We start from the raw sequence: 19,954 nt of genomic DNA on the forward strand, positions 1-19,954 counted from the left end.
TGGCCACTTGTCTAACTGGGAAGCTTTCCTGGTGTCATTCTTGGATCCTCCACGTCATGTGGATCACATTTCTGTTTGCCTAGCTCAGAGATCACAGGGCAGATGCCTGCAGAGACTCAGCAGGTTACATAAAAGGGAGAAGAGTGCCAGATAGGGAGGACAGCCAACTGGAAATGGGTGGCACACTTGTGTAAAAAGGACAGTCTCTCCACTGCCTGTTTGCTTCTTCTTTGCAGAGATGCAGTAGGCCACAGTGTTGCCAGATCTTTGTGAAATGCTGGAGATAGAAAAAAAAAAATGAGCTATTGACTTTAAAATGGTAATAGCAGTTTAAGATTTTTAATACCGGCTTGGCTTTTAAAAAAATGCATTCAGGCCAGATTTGGCCCAGAGGAACCTCCTAATATCCTTTGCCAAGAATAAAACTTCCTACCAATGACTTTCCTATGAGAAAATGTAATCGCAGTCTGATAGCCTTGTGTTTTATAGCTGGGGTCTGGGAACTGTAGGGAAAATTAAGGAATTTCTATAAACCAGAGCATATTTAGTACATGGGAATGTGAACGTGGCCATTTATTAGAAGACCTTTTAAAACTTTATTGTGCCTGCCTGCATGGGAGCGTGTGAGGGGGAGGGGCGGGCATGCATGCCACATTTTAGATGTAGAGGTCAGAGAACAATCTTGTGCAGTTGGTTCTTTCCTCCTCCATGTGGGTTCCAGGAGTGGAACTCAGGTCGTTAGCCTTGTGCAGTCGGTGCCTTTACCTCAGCAGCTCCTGAGGATTTTTGACACAGTAGATACTTCGATTAAAAAATAAGTATTCCAAGTCTCCCCTTCTTTGCGGAGACAAAATGGTGTATTTTGTGGGGGAGAACAATGCTCAGCTACCGATTCTGGAACTGAAATTATGGCACAAGCTGTCTTTTACAGTTAGTTCTCCCGTTCCCTTCCTCCTTGCTGGTGGCTGGGTGCATGACTGTTCACAGCCTGTTGGAGCAATTTGTTCAGCAACTTTAGTGGGATGAAATTTGGGCTAGCGAAAAAGTTTCCAGAGTTCATGCCTCTTCAACTCAGAAAAGCTTAGGGCCAGAAGATCTTTTCTGGTGCTAATTAGTATGACTGCATCCCAGGATCCAGGTTCTGTAGAACCTGAATTGGAAAGGATTTGAAGGACATGATTAACAAAAGAACCATACATGAAAGTTTTATGAAGATACTTTTTTTTTTTTTTGATACACTTATGTGAAATGCCTCGAACTGAAGTCACCCGGCCCCGAAACCGCGCGCTAAGCGCTTTCCACGACCCCACGTGCTTTTATGAAACAGCTACCAAATCTCCCAAATATATGAAGGAGCCATGTAGAGCACAAATTAGATATCCTATCAGACAAATGTCCTTCTCGCCCCACATCGGTGTACTGCGGTCACGGCTCGAAGCTCCCTCTGAGCTGCACCGAATCAGGACTGTCTGCAAGCGCGGAGGACGCTGCCGAGTGTGTCTGGAACAGCTCCCACCCCGCCCGGCGCACATTCCCAGGAGACACCGACTACCCTCCCGGCCCCCGGGCCCCGCACCCGGCGCCTCGGCCCGCTCAGCGGCGCGCATGCTCCGTGCTGGCCTTCTCCCTAGACTCGGGAGTGCGAGCACCGGGCCGTGGCTGCGAGCCGCGGCTGCTGGGACCCGGAGCTCGGCGGCGGCCCGCGGGGCTGGAGGGGCGGCGGCGGCGGCGGCCAGCGCTGTGCACGCCGGACACGCGCGCCCGATCGCCCCCGAGGGCCCTCTGGAGGTGACTCGGCGGGCCCGGTCGGGCGCGTCGGCTGCGCGGAGGGCGGGGAGGCGATGAGGACACTGCGGGCCGCCGCTGTCCGCCCGCCGCGGCCGTAGCGGGAGTCGGGGCGGGGCGAGGCCGGCGGTGCTCCGGGCTGCGCACCCAGACAAAGGAGGAGGAGCCGCCCGACGAGCCGCGGGGAGAGCTGGGCGCCTCGGGCCGCGCGCTTCCTCGGGGCTGCGGGGCCGCCGAGCCTCGGTGAACGCCGCCGGCCCGCCCGCCCGCCCGCCGGCGCCGCCCCCGAGCGCTCGGCCGTAGCGGCGGCCCGAGCGGAGGCGCGGCCGGGCGAGGCGAGGCGGCCCGCGCCCTGCCTGTCAGGCCACCGGGCCGGCCTCCGATGCGGAGGCGCCGCGGCCGGGGCCATGCAGCAGGCGCCGCAGCCCTACGAGTTCTTCAGCGAAGAAAACAGCCCGAAATGGCGGGGACTGTTGGTCCCGGCCCTGCGGAAGGTCAGTGCTGGGGCCGAGGGAGGTGCCGCGCGCGGGCCGGCGGGCTGGGTGGGCCGGGCCGGGCGCCCGCAGAACTTGTAACGGGGAGCATGGGTCGCGCCCGCATCGGGTCCCCCGGCCGAGCTTTCTCTCTGGCCCGGAGCCGGGTGCTCAAAATTGCCTGTTGCATCCCGAAGGACGTTTGCTCAACTTTTTTTTTTTTTTTTGGCCTGGTCCCGGAAGGAAGGTTTTGTTATGATCATAAAACTGGATTTCATGTTACAGTCATTTCGTCAGGCAACTTCCGCCGTTGACCAATTTGTTGTCCTCGGGCTGGATTCGGGCAAGACAAAGTCCCGCTGGTCTTTAGTTTCAAAAACAAATGCAGTTTCGCACCGAGGAACTACTTTTTAATTAAGTTCTTTGGGGGGTGTTCGCTTCGGGCCGTTTGCTTTGCCAAGGTGGCCCATTCGCTTGTGAGGCAGTGCTTTTTTTTTTTTTTTTTTCTTTTTTAAATCTAATATGGATGTGTGTTTCACATGTGTGAAGTGTCAGTGAGTCATAGTATTCGTTTTCCAGCTCTTGAGGTGAATCTAAAGCGCCTCTCCACTTCCTGCAGAAGTCTCACCTGAATACAAGGACTGCCTCATAAAATTGGATCAGTTTGCTCACAGCGATGAGAACTTGCAGTCATCTTTAAGGGACAATTGGGGGCAGCTCAAGCAAATCAATCTTTGAAGTTTGGATGCGTGGTTAGGATACATATCTTGTACTGGTTGGTGTCAGTCTCTTAGGAAGTTAGGTAATTATACAATGGTTTTTGTTGCTGTTGTTAAGTTCTTTTTGTAAGCCAGACACACGGGCTCAGGGCTAGCCGTCATGCCCCTGAGACATTTTGCCTTTTCTGCAAAATAAACACGAATTAAAATAATAATCATATTAAATAAATAATAATAAAAATTCTTGGGCTAGCGAGAGATTCAGATGGGGAAGGGTGATCCTGCTGTCCAACAACACAAGCTTGATGGCTTGAATTTCATTGTTGCAACTCACATAAAGGTGGTAGGAGAGAACTGACTCCAGAGTTGTCCTGGCCCTCATGCAGGATCTGCATCTCTCTCTCTCTTCAGACACACACACACACCACCCATGCACACACGCACCGACTCCAGTTAGTTAAACCCCTGCTCTTGAGGGAGTCTGTTAAATGGCTCAGGGAGTAAAAATGCTTTTTTGGCAAGCCAGATCACCTGAGTTCATGCCCAGAACCCAGATGGAAGAGAGAACTGACTCCCAAAAGTTGTTCACATGCTCACACACACTAATAACAACAACAGCAACTACACTTGAAAAATAATTGTCGTCCATTTCTAGGAATTGAAAGACACCTTCATGGTAAAAGCATTTCCTGGTACTTTCAGGATTTCAAGTTTTTCCATTGCCATAATTTCTCACGAGGAGGTGTTTATTGGTTTCCTTGGGGAGCACACTGAGTCATGTCATTTTAAAGAACTTGGTGGAAATGGAAATCATGTTAAGTAGTGCTAATGAACTCTGTCTTGAATTAAAAGCAAGGGGGGGGGGAATACCTAGATAGTAATTAGCCCTTCTACCTCACAGAATGGCGAATGCCTTTATCAGCGAGATCTGTGCTGGTGGTGTGTGGTACAAATGTGCTACTTCATAGTAAAGGAAAGAAACACATTTGTGACAGTTTGGTCTTTAGTGGTGAATGTTAAAAGCAGTTAATACTACTTTATTAAATTCGCATTATGGATTGAAGTACACACCCATGGAAAACATCTTATTTTTAGAAAAATTTTGCCAGTACTAATTCATATTTTATGTGGTTTGATGTATTCTAACTTTATGTATTCATTTAACATCTGTTGAACACAACTTAGATACTTGATACCATGCCAGATTCTAAGAATACAAAGGTGAATTTATTATTATTATTATTATTATTATTATTATTAACTATGATTTTTTGAGACAGGGTTTCTTTGTATAGCCTTGGCTGTCCTAGAACTCTGTAGACCAGGCTGGCCTTGAACTCAGATCCACCCATCCTGCTGACCCCACACTCCCCATTGCTGGGATTAAAGGTGTCCCCCACACCCAGCACAAAGGCAAATTTTTAAAAGGAAAGTTATTCTCTAATGGTATTTATTATCTAGGCCAAAAATTCTGTTTTGAAGGATTTGACTTCTGTAAATGAGTAATTTTGACCATTTTTTTGTAAAGAGCGTCTTTCTCGTGTGTGTGTGTGTGTGTGTGTGTGTGTGTGTGTGTGTGTGTGCACGCGCGCGCGCGTGTGTGTAAGAAGCAGTGTTGTCTCAGTCAGATTAGTGATGAAGTCACCAAAACATTTCAGAAAGGTGAAGTCATGACTTTAATTCAAAATATAAATGAACACACGTCAGTGATTTAAACTTATTTATTTTTGAGAGAGGGGCACACAAGCTGCCCTCAAACTTGTCATGTAATGGAGGGTGACCTTGGACTTCTGAGCCTTCTGCCTCCTCCACCTGGGACAGAACCCAGGCTTCCTGCTTGGTTGGGTAAGCACTCTACCCAGCCTTCAGTGTTTTATTTAATGAAAGATCTAGTAAGATGTTAAAGCCATTCATATGACCATTTGGATATTTATAGGATACTTACTGAAGTAATATTAAAACTATTGGCTTAGATATAAAATTAGTTCATAGTCTAATTAAGAACATGAAAGAATAAGTTTTGGCTATCCTTTCCATTAGATAGAAATTATTTGCATTTTGGCTAGCCAGAATTCTATAAATTCATCTCATAGACTTGCAAAGTAAATTAATCAGTAGATAGCAATAAAAAATTTAAACTGAGTGCCACACTGAAAAGTGCCTAGTATTTTTTGTTTTGTTTTCTTTTTCTTTCTTTCTTTTTTTTTTTTTTTTTTGGTTTTTGCTTATTTTCAAGTTTTGAGTAATTTTTAAGAAATGAATACTGAGTGTACATGTTTTTGTACATATTTAGCAAAATTACCAGTGTCAACTTGAACATGAAAGGCTTGTTCATTTCTGCACCACTTACACTAAAATTGGAGCAATACATAAAATTAGTGAATTTAATTTGATTTAATGAAAGTTGTTTTTAAAAAGTAAAAAAAAAAAACATACAAAAATTAAAACAGAAAACAAAATACTGAGAATGGTGGCATACTTTAATCCCAGCACTTGGAAGGCTGAGGCAGGTGGATCTCTGTGAGTTTGAGGCCAGCCTGGTCTACAGAGTGAGTCCAGCCAATAAGAGCTATATAGTGAGACACTGTCTCAAACAAACAAGCAAACAAACAGCAAAGGAGAAGGAGGTGATGGTGCTGGAGGTGGTGACGGTTAGAGACATGGTTTCAGTGGTTAGAAGTGCTTGCTGTTCTTGCGGATGACTGGAATTTGGTTCATGGCACCCACATGGGAAGATTCTCATCCCTCTATAACTCCAGCTGCAGGAGAATTGACATTCTCATCTGGGATCCTACAGGCACCTGCACTCATGTGCACATCCCTGTGTATAGACACACAAATACACAATTCAGAAAAGAAATGAAAAAAGTAAAACCAAGTGGAATACAGAGATTAGCTTGGCCCTTGTGCAAGGATGACAGCAGTTTTGTGATGTAGTCTCTTGAAAGAAAGATAAGAAAATATAAAAGTTCTGACTTTTAAAAAAAATTGCTAGAAGGAATCAACTCCTCCTCCAAGGTGTGTCCTCAGCCCTCCATGACACAAACACACCTACACGTATATATAAATAAGTAAAAGCTTAAAAACTGGACAAAATTCCCTGTTTTCTTTAATAATAGCATCAAGTATTCATTGTACTATGTAAAACACAGAGGTTGAAAAGGGGATTTACAAGAAGTAATTTTGGAAGTAGAAATGAATTTTTGTTTTCTTTTTAATTAAAAAAATTTTGGTGCTGAGTATTGGGCCTTGTGCATGCTCAAGTGTTGTTAGTGGTAGAGTATAACAACACTCTCAGCCCTATTTTTACCTTTAAAAGGAAAGCTTCACCTAGAGCATTTAAAAGCATACAGAGTTATAAGCAGGGTAAAATGACTACTAATGGATAATATATGGATTGTTAACATTACTGCTAAATTATGTATCATCCCTAAAAGAGCCAGGAACTTTATAAATGTCTTTGCCACTACTCTCCAAGAACAGTGAAGCTATCATATTACTTGGTGGCAACAAAAGAACCTGGTATACTTGTAAATGCAATTTGTTACCTTTGTGCTTAAATGCTTTTGGTATTTTGTGCATGTGGTATTTGATAGATTTATATAAAAATTTGCCTTAAGATCATTTAATCAGGGTTTTGAGTCTCACGTTTCCTTTGATTGATATACCTTTTCTGATGGTTTTCTTTATCAGGCTAGCCATGGAAAAGAAAATGTTTATTGTCTTATCATCTGTAGTTTCAAATATAAAAGGGAGATAGAATTGGTTGAATTCCTGGGTCTAATTTGATTTGGTTAAGTAATGACCTTCCCACTCTGTGACAGCTTGATCTCAGTCATGTGAGGAAATGGCTGAGTTAATTGACAGTGTGTGGCATGGTAAAAGAAGGTTAAGAAACACATTTGTAGCATCTGAGAGAGCGTTATGTTTTGTTTCACACCACTGTTTCTTGGAGTTCATTTTAGAAGACTACAACACATCTTTTCTCTCCAGAAAGTCTGTAGGGAGAATAGAGTGTCACAGATGTAGAGTCAAGAAGCCACCTTCGAGGAAGCTAAATTCCAGAGATTATAGGCAGCTGTATTATCTGAGTGCCACCTATGTGTCAGGTGATAGTTTTGATATTGAAGCCCTAGTATGTGTCTTGCTGTCGGTCATAAAGCTTGCATTAGCAGTGGCTGTGGTAGTTCATCTGAGAGACGAACTAGCAAGCTGTTATTTGAAAGATCATATGAATTAACAAAATACAATGGAAGAAAAGATTTGTAGCAAAGGGAAAGGTAGGCAGGCTAGTCTTCTGAACCAGGAGAATAAGGGGATTAGTTATAGATTATATGTAGATCAAGTTAAGGTTTTCACCAGAGAATAAGAAGTCCTGTAGGGTTATCATTCTTATAGCAAAGTAATTAGATTAACCTGGTCATAATTGGGTTTTGGGAGGATTACACCTCCAGTGAAATCCATAAGCTAGAGTTGCAGGAGGTGTGAGGAGCAAGTGAGCGAGTGTCTGCAGCCCCAGCAGCTCCAGAGCCGCCCGCCGCTTGCTTCAGCTGTATCATCCTGGCCCAGGCCATCCAACTACAGCACTGTTGATGGGCCCTGAAAGGGCTGGAGGAAGGGGACAAATAGCCCTTCATCGAGCTCTTTTCTAGGTTGGGATTGATGGAGAAAGCATAGGTAACAGCCCCTTTTCACAGCGGCTCTTCATGATTCCTTGGCCCCAAAAAAGTTGTGTTTAATGTCACAACCATTGACCTAAAAAGGAAGCCTGTAAACCTGCAGAACTTGACTCCAGGGACCCACCCACTATTTATAACTTTCAACAGTGAAGTCAAAACAGATGTAAATAAGATTGAGGAATTTCTTGAAGAAGTCTTATCCCTCCCCTCCCCCATCCCACCCTATCAAGTACTTAAATCTTTCACCAAAGCCTGCAGAGTCAAACACTGCCATAATGGACATCTTTGCCAAATTCTCTGCTTATATCAAGACCTCAAGGCCAGAAGCTAATGAAGCACTGGAGAGGGGGCTCTTGGAAAATGCAGCAGTATGGAAGAGTATCTGAATCCCTCCTCACTGATGAAACTGATGAGAGCAGCTTGGAGGACTTCACACTTTCCACATGTAGATTTCTGGATGGCAATGAGATGACATTAGCAGACTTCAACACACTGCCCAAGCATATCCTCAAGGTGGTGGCCAACAAATACCACACATTTCTAAAGGAATGACTACCCAAGGAATGCCTGCACTAGGGTTGAGTTCATCAAACTTGCCCAAAGGAGGTAGAAATTGCCTACAGCTATGTCACCAAAAGACTTACAAAGTAAACAGCACTTTTTTAGTGGTGTTATCCCATCCTCTAAGAATATGCTTTCCTAACAGATTTCTTTGCCTCCTCTAAAGTACAAGTGTATTTTGCATGAACATGTAGTTAATCCAGACTTGGATTATGGATAGACAAAGTATAGTAGTTATCTCCAATTCACAGTCCTAAGCAGTATTATTCTAAAGTCCTCTACACAGCCCACCTACCAGGCCCATACCCCCTCCTTCAATTTGGAGGCACTAGCTTCTCATCTGAGAGGCATTTGCTGTCACACTGGAGTCATGACTATCACAACTGTTCACTGTGTGTAGATAGCAGAACTTGAGGGACAGTATTTAACTGTTAGAATAGTAGCCGTGACCTCAGTAGACCCCCCACATTGGTGTATAGTGCCTGGTACAAGGAATATTTGTGAATTGGGGAAGAGGTGTAATTTTTTTTAAGATTTATTTATTATGTACACAGTGTTCTGCAACTATGCCTGCAGGTCAGAAGGGGTTACCAGATCTTGACACGGATGGTTGTGAGCTACCATGTGTTTGCTGGGAATTTAACTCAGGACCTCTGGAAGAGCAGCCAGTGCTCTTAACCACTGAGCCCCGAGAGTTGTAATATTGAATAAAGAATACGCACAAGTGTTTCAGATCCAGAGGGAAAGTTATCCTTACTTGTTGGGAAGTCAAGCTATACCTGAAGCTGGTGTTTGGTGGGGAATGGTTGGGGTGATATTTTGTTTACTTTTTTTTTTTTTCTAATGCTTGCCTTTAGAAAGATCAGACTGCAAAACTAGCCAGTCATAGAGGCCAGGCAGTGGTGGTACATACCTTTAATCACATCACTCAGGAAACAGGGGAGATGGATTTCTGTTAGTTCAAGGCCACCCTGGGCTACATGAGAGTGAATCAGTCTAAAAGAGAAACAGAGCTCATGTCTTTAATCCCAGCACTAGGGAGGTGGAAACAGGAGTAATATGGCTGGGTGGAGAGAGAAATATAAGGCAGGAGAAGACAGGAACTCGTGCAATCTAGGCTGTCTGAGGAGCAGTGCAGTTTGGAGATGCAATCAGAGGACATGATCGCCCCTTTGGTGTGAGCATTGGTAGAGGTGAGAACTCTCTATTGGCTGGCCGATTTGCTTCTCTGATCTTCAGCTTTAACCCCAATATCTGTCTCTGGGTTTTTATTTTTCATGCTACCCACCAACTCCCCGCAGGATGTGGCAATCCTGCTCCTCTCTGAGAGAGAGCCTTTAGAGCTGAGCTCTGCTCTGCCTCCCCTGCCCCCATGCCAAGGGAGTTTCCCAGCAGAGGTATCTGTTTCTTCTCAGCTCCTGCTCAAGATGTTACTTCTTCTGCTTCACTTACTAAGGGGAAATCCCTGCAGAAATGTAGCAATATGCTCTGTTCCCCTAAGGGAGCTTCCCTGCAGAGATTCTGCTCTACGCCTGGGAAAGAAGATCTTCACCCAAAACTCTTGTTTCAAGAGATTTCTCTGGGAAGGAGGAATCCAGGAGAGTGGCTGCCTCTGCCAGGGTGGAGAAGGACAGCTGCCAACTAAACAGACAGAGGGACTTAAACAGGGCTTCTTAGAGGTAGAGTCTTTCCAGGGAGCAGTTTTTCAGAGAGGGAATTGAGATTTCAATGCCCTTGAGCTTGAACAAACTTGGATTGGCTAGATTTCGTGCTCAGGGATTGGTGGGTTTCCCAGCTCAGAGATTGGTTGGTTTTGTGTTCAGTTGGTCAGGGGCAGATTTGGCTCTGGTTTCTGGGCCAAAGTATGTTTCTCTCATGGACCCTTTTTAACCTTTTGGCTCTAGATAAAAGCCTGGGTGTGTTTCTTTCACTGGCTCCAGTTCCAGGGCCAAAGTGTGTTTCTTTGGCTCTAGTTCTAGGGCCAAGATGAGTTTCTTTCACTGGCTCTTGTTTTAGGGTCAGGGTGGATTTCTTTGCTGGTCCTTTTACCCTCAGTATGGAAGGATTGCTACTGTGTTGGACATACTGTTTTAATGTATTCTGTGTTTTCGTCCTGGAGTATGCCAAAGGAAGGTGCAGTCAGAAAAGATTGCCTTCTGTAGAGAGACTTGCTGGTGTTTGGTAGAAACTTAATTTTACTTAAAACATGTATCCTTCCTATAAATTGTAACATCCAATAGATATTATGTAGAAAGTGAAAGACTGCCGTCTGGGAAGGCATTCTCAGAATCACAGGAAATGGTAATGGGTTCTCTGTTCTTGGGTGTGTAAGTTTCACCAGGGCCAGTTATACATTTGTAACAGTGTAGCTGCCTTCATTGTAACAGACTTTTTCTTCTCTTTTCCTCTGCCCCCTCCTTTTTTTTCTAGGACCTTTGGGATGGAACTCCCGACTTTGTACAAGCCTGACAAACTCTGTCCCTGAGCTGCACCATGTGTGGCCCACCTCTGTCAGTGTAAAAAAGCTCTTTTTGGGGGTGGGTAGGTGGGAGGACACCATATATCTTCCTGTCTTTGAGCAGCACTACATAAGCTGCTGCTCAGCTGTAGTAGCCCAGTGACCAGTATGTAAAAACTACTTCACACATTCCCCCTGGGCCTGCAGCATGACCTTATTAAAATATCAAGCTTTCTTTCTTTATTTTTAATATTTATCTATCTGTTTATTTATTTATTTTGGTTATTCGGGACAGGGTTTCTCTGTGTAGCCTTGGCTGTCCTGGAACTTGCTCTGTAGACCAGGCTGACCTTGAACTCACAGAGATCTGCCTGCCTCCCTCCCGAGTGCTGGGATTAAAGGTGTGAGCCACCAATGCCCGGCCAGGCACACTTTAAAAAAAACAAGAAATTTGGAAACTAATACAGATATAGAGATTCTATGATATTTTATTTATTTTAACTTGTAGCCTGTTCTGGATTTCCTAAAACCATATGATATATATATATATATATATATATATATATATATATATATATATCCCATGGGAATCATTTGGAATTATTCCAAAGTAATAATGACCCAAACTGACCCAAGGGGCTTAGCCAGACTGGATGAGTATTAGGTATACATTTTAACTTGGTGCATTTAGTTCCCTGTCAGCCATGGCTTAGTAACCTTTTTCTGTTATCAGTTTAATTTTAGTATGGTATATTTGGAACAATAATATTCCATTAAATGTTTTATGCTGAGTATCCAAAGCATTACCTGTGTTACCGCTTCACATAAATCAAATATATGTCTTTTATATTAGTCATGGCCCTTTTTTCAAAGGAACAAAAGTTTGATTATATCCTGTGTTAGGCTGCATATTTAACTAAGGGAGGAATTTTAATGGAACTAATGGAGTTAGTATTATTTCATGTAGTCATGTTAAAATTAACAACCAAAAATTCTTTTCATAAAAATATGTGATTGTGGTGATATTTGTTTATGATCTAACAAATAAAGCTTGCCTGAAGATCAGAGTGAAAAGCTAGCAACACTAGTTAGCCACAGAGGCCAGGCAGTGGTGGCACACACCTCTAATCCCAGCAGCCACACTAGTTAGTCATAGAGGCCAGGAAGTGGTGGTACACATTTAATTCCAGAGGCAGACAGTTCTGTTGGTTCAAGGCCACCTGCAGTACACGAAATGGATCCAGTCTAAAAGAGAAACAGCTCACACAAAGGTGATCCCAGCACTTGGAGTGACACACCATTAATCCCAGCACTAAGGAGGTGGAGAGAGTAGAAAAGAGGATTGTAAGGTGAGAGGAGACAGGCGCTCGTGGCAGCTCTTGCTGTCATAGACAGCAGTCTGGAGCAGGCAGTCTGAGGAGCAGTACAGTCTAGGCAGTCAGTCTGAACATGCAGTCTGAGGGTTCATAGAGATGGATGCAGTCTAGGCAGGAAGTCTGAGGATGCAGTCTGAGGACAGGATCGGGGCGCCCCTTTAGTCTGAGCATTATTAGAACTCACTAGTGGCTGGCTGCTTTGATTCTCTCATCTTTGAGCTCCTCCTCATCTCCCCAGTTTTTGACTGTTTTTTTTTTTTTTTTTATTGTTAATACCGATTAGAATTCGTGCTACATGTGATAATAGGTAGAAAGTTTTTTTGAAATGTATGAAGGGCTATATGTTTAAAATTCACAGCTTAATGCTTAGAGGTGAAGCAACAAAGTGAAAATAACATTAAGGTAGTTCCAGCTGGTCCATGTCTTCTCCCCTCCCTCCCTCTCTTCCTCCTTTCTCTTTCTCTTTCACTGCTATGTATCGCTGGGCCCATATAGAAGCCTTTAGTTTTCTTTATTAAGTCACTTTTTGTAATTTCTACCACACCTCTTAACAGAACACTTTGTAGTTCTTCTTTTTTTTTTTTTTTTTTTTTTTGGTTTTTTGAGACAGGGTTTTTCTGTGCAGCTTTGGAGCCTGTCCTGGCACTTGCTCTGGAGACCAAGCTGGCCTCGAACTCACAGAGATCTGTCTGCCTCTGCTTCCCGAGTGCTGGGATTAAAGGCGTGTGCCATCAACGCCCGGCTTTTGTAGTTCTTTCTTAATTGATCCATTAGCAGTATTTGGCAATTTATCTCTTTCACCTTAAAAATCATTTCAAACAAACAAAAACCACTTACATTCCAAAAACTTGGAACTCTCCTGGTGTGTTTTTCTGTCTCTTTCCATCTCCATCTCTGTCCTCTATAGGTCTTCGATCTCGAGTCTGACCTCCTTAACCACATCATTTTGACCTTCTCAGAGCACAGAGACACCTGTTTCTTTTTAATCTCTCAGAGGCCCCACTGAGCCTCAGTCTTCACATACCGTCTATATTTGGTAATTTCCAAATTAATTTAGTTTCTTCTGGTTTCATAATTAATTTCCTCATCTTCCTCCTCCGCTTACCTTTTCCCTTCTTCTACCTCCTCCCTTTGCCTTTGTATTTCAGATCAAACCTAAAGCTTTGTACAAGCTAATAGATCCTAGCCCCAACGTACTTTTTTTTTTTACTTTGAGCCCCTCTCCTGAACTTAAACTTTGAATTCTTCTGTCAAAATGATGTGGTTAAGGAGGTCAGACTCGAGATCGAAGACCTATAGAGGACAGAGATGGAGATGGAAAGAGACAGAAAAACACACCAGGAGAGTTCCAAGTTTTTGGAATGTAAGTTTTGGAATGTTTCCACAGAGATGCTGTCCCTGAAGACCTTGCCTCTTCATGTAGCAATTCCAGGTCAATAAATGGCTGCTCCATTCTTCTAGTCACTCAAGCTCAAGTTATTTTTGAATTCTCTTTTCATACTACACGTTAGCAAGCCCCTTTAGCTCTATTTTAGACTATTACTGTTTCCAGTTATCAATTCATACTTTCCCTCTTCTTCCACCTGGAGCAAGTCATAGCACCAATCTCTTGGAGTATTGAAATAGTTCCGGAGTGGGGCTTTTCCTACTCTTAGCCCACTCTGTCTTGACTTTCTCAGTACTGTAGAGATGAGATCATGGCACTCTTGTTTAAAACTACCATTGTTTCTCAGAATAAAGCTTCATAAAACTCTGTATCTCTGTAGTCTGACTCTGTGACCACCCTTATTGTCTTGTTTACACATATCGGATGTGTTGGTCTTAAGACTTTTGTAATTGGCTGTATCTTTTTAAAAAATTTATGAGTGGGTATTTTGCTTGCATGTATGTGTGTACACCATGTGTGCAATACTCATGTAAACTAGAAGAGGACATTGTATCCCATGGAACTGGAGCTATAGACATTGTGAGCCATCAGGAGGAAACTGAAAATTGAATTGGGTCTTCTGGAAGAGCAGCCTGTGCTGTTAATGGTGGAACCATTGCAGCCCCTGTTCTGTGAACACCCATTCCTCAGATAATTGCATGGTTTATCTCTTTACATTTTTATAATCACATATTTTTCTTGAAGTGGACTTACCCTGCAGCCTGTGTAAAACTGCTGAATTCTCCCCCCCCCCCTTTTTTTTTTCTGGACAGTCCCACATACATGCCTATGTACACAGAGTAACCCAAACCAAACTTACAGTCTTGTCTCATAAACCTACATCTCCAGTATAAACCATATTGCGTTTGAGTCCTATTTATTTGAGTCATGGTCAGATCAGTTCACAGCTAGTACCTAGCAACAGGTCCTTTTAGCAATCTAATTCTAAGTAGTAGACTTTTCGGTAGCAAATTCTTGTTCTTTACAGTCTAGCAATTCATGAGACAGTTATGAATAGTCAGCTCCTGTGGAGCTTAACAGTAATACAGATCAGCACCCACCTACCCCCTTTGAGATAGGGTTTTGCTGTTTGTGTGACAGTCACCTCCTGAGTTAGGGATTAGAGGTGTGCCACTGTGCACCTTTTTGCCTCTTGGTGATCTAGAGGGATTATCTTGAAACCAGTGTAAACACTTTATAATATTTCACCATTTTCTAATCAATACAGAGTATTTGTTCCATACTAAGCAACATCTTTTAGCAAGAAAAATACTAAATTTGAAAAGAAAGACAAAATGAACCCAGACAATTAAAATTTGCTTAAAAATGTCTTTGTGGGAAAAGATACCACACTTGAACTTAAGAAAAACACTTTCACACTCTGGGTCTTTCCTTCCCATTTGTACAAAGTCAGGATTCCTGGGGCACAGGCTCCAGCAGCTCAGGCTCCTTTCTGTTACTTCTCATAAAGTGTGTCTCTGGATGAACAGGTGCCCTCCCTGCAGCTTTGTTTCTGTCCTGTTCCTTTTCCTTCATCTGCTCCGGGGAAGCCATCCTGATCCTTAGCTTGTTTACTGCACTCACTGGGCATGGACACTCTCTTGGCCTTAACATGCTTGTTTGCAACAATGCCAACAGCATGCTGAGTTAGTAGACACTCCCAGTTTTGTCATGGCAGCGATTATGAGGCGTTCCTTAATGAATGGTATCTAATCCCATACTATCTGTAGTATCATTCTTGTAGAAACACATATATGTGGCCGAAGAAATAGCTGTTTTCTAAAAGGCTTGGAGAACATGCATCAATGCCTCTCCTCTTTCTGTGTGCTTTGCCATTTGGAGAATTACCTAAGGATTCAGTATTGGTGGCTCTAGCTAAAAGGAAGGCCTTCCATATCCTCATTCAATGCTCACTGTATTAGTTTTCTGTTGCTGGGTAACAAATGATTACCAAAAATGTAGATTAAAGCTACATCTTATATGATAGTTTTGTTTTCTAATCAGAGGTCTAGGCATAACTTAGTTTGGGTCTCTGCTAAGGGTCTCAAATTGTGAAGTCAATATTTTTGGCAGGGACTCTGGTTTCATCTGAGGCTTGTGCTTCTCTTCCAAGCCTATGTGATCTTAGACAGAATTCATTTCCTTGTTAGGTAGAGCATTGAAGCCACATGCTGTTCATCATAGTATGTTCATTTAAGTTCAACAGGAATTCACCTTGGCGCATTTTGTGTTTTGTTTATTTGTAGTACTGGGGATTGAACCCAGGCCTTGTGCAAGTAAAGCAAGTACTCTTCTACTAAGCTAAACTCTAGTCCTCTTGTCTTATATTTCTACATCCACTTAAAATCTTTTTTACCTGATCAGGTTGGGCTCACCCAGGGAAATCTCTCTTTTGATTAACTCAGGGTCAGCTGATTAGTGGTCACCTCTTTCATATTTGGTATGATTTTTTTTAACACTTCTTAACTTGTGTGTATGCATGGTGAATGTATGTCATATGAGTTGAAAAAGGGCTTCAGGTCTCTGGAGCTGGAGCTATAGATGGTTGAGAGCTGCTAGGGCAGAGGTCTGGGAACTGAACCATCTCTCTAGCTCTGCCTTGGCCATATTTTGTGCCTTCCTTACTGCTATTTCATTGTATTAGCAGGGCCTGTTGCAATCAAAGGTAAGAAATCACACAGGGCATGAATACCAGAGGATAGACAGGGCTTTGGGATTATTGTAGAATTCTGCTTACCATATTCCTTCATTTTATGGAAAATATCTCTATATAACCTAATTAGTAAGACCAATGGTAATTGCCAGACCAGCCAGCCTTACCATATTATCTTTTGTCAAAGTCAGACTTAATATTTTAGTTCAAATGAATACATTAATACTTGTCATGTCAGCCACCTCACTTCTGAGTGTAAAATATAAGACAGAAAGATGGGTAATGTGTAAAAACTGGCACTGAATATTTTTTCTGGGATGAAGTAAGATAATATTGCTTGGAGTATTTCTTAAAGATGCACTCTTTGTTTTCTAAGGCCTGTTATCTCAGGAGGATGCAGTTTTGACAGTAGTCAAATGAATGGAAGGGAGAAAGTACTTAAATGAAAACAGTTATAATGGTATCTTTGTCTAACTTTATAGAATGTTAGTACATGTGTGTGTATTGCACTTGGAGGAGCATACCATACCATGAGAAAGGGCATTTGGGAAGGCCTAGGAAAACTGGCCTTATTTATCCGTTGTGTGCCTGCACCCTGTTTGGAGTGTCGTAATTAAGAAAGAGTCTACATAGTTAGGAAGAGTGTGATGGGTGTCGGTGTTAAATGATACAAATCTAATAATTGTGGTCTATTCTGGTTTCACAAGGAGGAAACAAGCCATTGTGTGTGTGTGTGTGTGTGTGTGTGTGTGTGTGTGTGTGTGTGTGTGGTACAGACATGTGGACACAAGTGCATGTACCCATGCAGAGACCACAGAAGGATGTTGAGTCCATTCTCAGTCATGCTCCACCTTATTCCTTTGAAACACAGGGTCCCTACTAAACATGGAGCTATGCTGTCAGTTGGCAAGCTCCCATGATCCTCCTGTGTCTTTCTACATACTTCTAGGGTTACAGGTATATCCAGCCATGCTTGGTTTTATTCCTGAGTTCTGGGAATTAGAACTCAGGTCTACATTATTTGAACAGCAAGTGTTCTTACCCACTGAGCCATTTTCCTAGCCTAGTGCTATTTAAATTTTTTCTCTTAAATTTTTTTGTTAGATATTTGGTGTTTACTGTAGTTTATTTACTAGTGAGATTATGACATTAATACATAAAAGATATGGAAATTTTAAAGAGAAAAGGGATTTTATTTTTTGTCTTTCCCTAAAATACCTATAGGCTTTGTTTATTTGGTTTGTTTTTGTTTTTTTAAATAGTGTTTCTCTGTGAAACAGTCTGGCTGTCCTAGAACTCACTCTGTAGACCAGGCTGGCCTCAGACTCACAGAGATCTGCCTACCTCTGTCTTCCAAGTGCTGGGATTAAAGGCGTGCACCACCACTGCCCGCCAAAATACCTATAGTTTTGATTTAAGTTTTATGCTCGTTTTTCCTAACCTTGCCAACAGTAATGAACTAGAGTATCTAAACATTTTATGTTCTTCAGAAGAACACTTAATTCATATCCTCTGCCATCTTAAGCTGTCTTGGCTTCATAGACTAATGGCCTGCCTTTATGGGAAGGTGCTTATAGTTTATATGGTATGTGGTTCTATTTTAGATTCAGTTAATAGTCTTTCTTACATATTTGATTGTTTTATGGTAAACCCTTTCCTATTATAAAACTAGGTAGAATCAGATTCCTAGTTCATACTTACGTATATTTTAAATAAATCAATGTATTTAGAGAGTGTCAAGAAGGCAGCAAACTGAGAGACTGACTTTCAGACGTGACTGTTAATAGACAGTGGGAATAGAAGGACATGAATAGGAAATCCCTTTGTGAATGCTATTACGGAGTAGCAGTTGCTCTTCTCTTTCCCTCTGCTTCCCCTTCTCTCTCCTCTTTACCCTTTCTCCCTTCCTTTCCCCTCACTTACATTTTATATGGTGCAATAAAACCAAAATTTTTAGCATGTTCCTAGTCCCTCTCCACACACACAATTTCAGTGGGGTCATAAATGCTGTGAATCTCTGTAGAATTAGAATTCTTTATGAAAAGGACCATGACTTTAATGATATGGTATGATATGGTATGAGTTTACCTGTGCGTTAGACATAAAAGAGTAGGGCAGCAGAAACAAACCAAAAACAACAGAGGGCTCCTGCGTTTATAGTGCACAGTTCTTAACCCTCATCAGGAGAATGCCCCCCTGAATATTACATTCTGTAATAGCTGTGTTGATGGCATAATTGATGTCTAAAAAACTGCATGTGCCAAGCACTAGGCTGAGCTCCTGGAGTTCAGTTGAAGAGAGGGAGGAGGGATGATATGACCATGATGAAAGCATGATGGGGAGACAACCCCACAACCATGGGCAACCACAGAGACAGCTGACCCAAGCTAGAGGGAGCTCGTGGACTAAGGACTGACAGCTGGGGAACCTGCATGGGAATGAACTAGGCCCTCTGAATGTGGGTGACAGTTATTATGGCTTGCTCTGTGTGTGTGTGGGGGGGGGGGGCGCCTGACAGTGGCACCAGGACCTATCCCAGGTTCATGAACTGACTTTTTGTAGCTCATTCCCTGCTCAGCCTTGATACAGGGAGAGGGGCTTGATCCTGCCTCAACTTGATGTGCCAGACTTTATTGACTCCCCAAGGAAGGCCTTACTCCCTTTGAGGAGTGGGTGGGGGTGGGGAGAGGGAAGGCATGAGGGGAAGGGAGAGTGGTGGTAGAAGGGGAGGGAGAGGGAGGGAACTGGGATTGGTATGTAAAATGAAAAATAAATTTCTTTAAATTAAAAAAAGAAAAATGTCTGGAGAGAAAAGGAAAAAAACCTGCATATATTTAAAGGGTATAGTTTGGTAAGTTCTTATAATCTATATATACCAGTGAAACTACAATATAGTGACCAAGAGTTGGGAATGGTGGTACAAACCTGTATGTAGTCCTGGCTCTTAGGCTTCTATTTATCTGTCCTAATTTAGGTGTTAAGGTCTTGGGTATTACAAACAAAATTACTGTAAGCATTTTGTGTACAAGTCTTGGCTAATACCAAAGACAGTACACTTGATAGCTTCCAAGAAACTGTCAAATCACGTGTGGTGGCACAGGCCTGAGGAGTCCGAGGCAGGAAGATCATAAATTCAAGGCCTGCCTGGAGTTCAAGCCAGGCTGGGTAGCTTAATGAGACACTGTCTCAAAACAGAATGTACAAAAAGGGGTTCTGAATGTAGCTCAGTGGTAGAGTGCCTATAAGACTTTTCCATTGAGGCCAGCCTGGTCTATAGAGTGAGTTCCAGGACAGCCAAGGATACACAGAGAAACACTGTCTCAAAAAACAAAACAAAACAAAACAAAAAAACCTTTTTCACAGTTTTACCTCCTACTGGCCCTTGATAGTTTCACTTTAGCTCCCAAATGACTGCAGTGGTGTGTTGAGGCTTTAGTTTACATTTCCCTATGGTTAGTGATGTATACCTTTCGTATGATTTGCTAGCTCTGCAGCTTTCTCTAGGATTTGGTCATATTACCCCATTTTGTTTTTTCTTAGTGCATGTTGAGAATCCCTGTGTTTGGATACAAGTCCTTTCTTCCAGTCTTTCGATGTTTTCATTCTCTTAACACCAACTTTTTTTTTCCCTGTTTAGACAGAGCCTCTACACATTGTCCATGCTGGTCTGGAATCATCCAGAATTTTATGAAGCGTTGTCTATTCTTTTTAAGACTGTACTTCTGATATGTCTTACCTAATAAATTCTTGCTGAATTCAGACTAGAAAATGCTCTCCCTGTTTTTTTCTTTGATTTTGGTTTTGATTTTATGAGGTAGTCTCAC

At 42.6% G+C, this 19,954-nt stretch overlaps 2 protein-coding genes and 1 pseudogene across 3 annotated transcripts in view; 2 read left to right on the forward strand and 1 right to left on the reverse strand.

Annotated features, from left to right (window-relative positions):
• Positions 1 to 543: 543 nt before the first annotated feature.
• LOC113836021 (translation initiation factor IF-2-like) lies at positions 544 to 2,194 on the reverse strand. The gene is made up of 3 exons (XM_035445873.1): positions 2,186 to 2,194; positions 1,577 to 2,141; positions 544 to 1,150 (listed from the first exon to the last, which is right to left on the reverse strand). Exons 1-3 carry the CDS (start codon positions 2,192 to 2,194, stop codon positions 1,035 to 1,037), a joined length of 690 nt encoding a protein of 229 aa, XP_035301764.1. The 3' UTR covers positions 544 to 1,034.
• The window catches only part of Sos2 (SOS Ras/Rho guanine nucleotide exchange factor 2), a 93,627-nt gene continuing 75,781 nt past the window's right edge, over positions 2,109 to 19,954 (forward strand). The window contains exon 1 of one of the 2 annotated variants that reach the window (XM_027418159.2): positions 2,109 to 2,279. In XM_027418159.2, the coding sequence (XP_027273960.1) occupies positions 2,193 to 2,279 (87 nt within the window). In that variant the 5' untranslated portion in view covers positions 2,109 to 2,192. The remainder of the gene's footprint in view (positions 2,280 to 19,954) is intronic. The other variant, XM_027418158.2, reaches the window with a different exon arrangement.
• On the forward strand, positions 2,369 to 9,275 carry LOC100769035 (annotated as a pseudogene).

The sequence above is a fragment of the Cricetulus griseus genome, chromosome 5 (genome assembly GCF_003668045.3).
Source record: "Cricetulus griseus strain 17A/GY chromosome 5, alternate assembly CriGri-PICRH-1.0, whole genome shotgun sequence".
Classification (NCBI taxonomy): domain Eukaryota; kingdom Metazoa; phylum Chordata; class Mammalia; order Rodentia; family Cricetidae; genus Cricetulus; species Cricetulus griseus.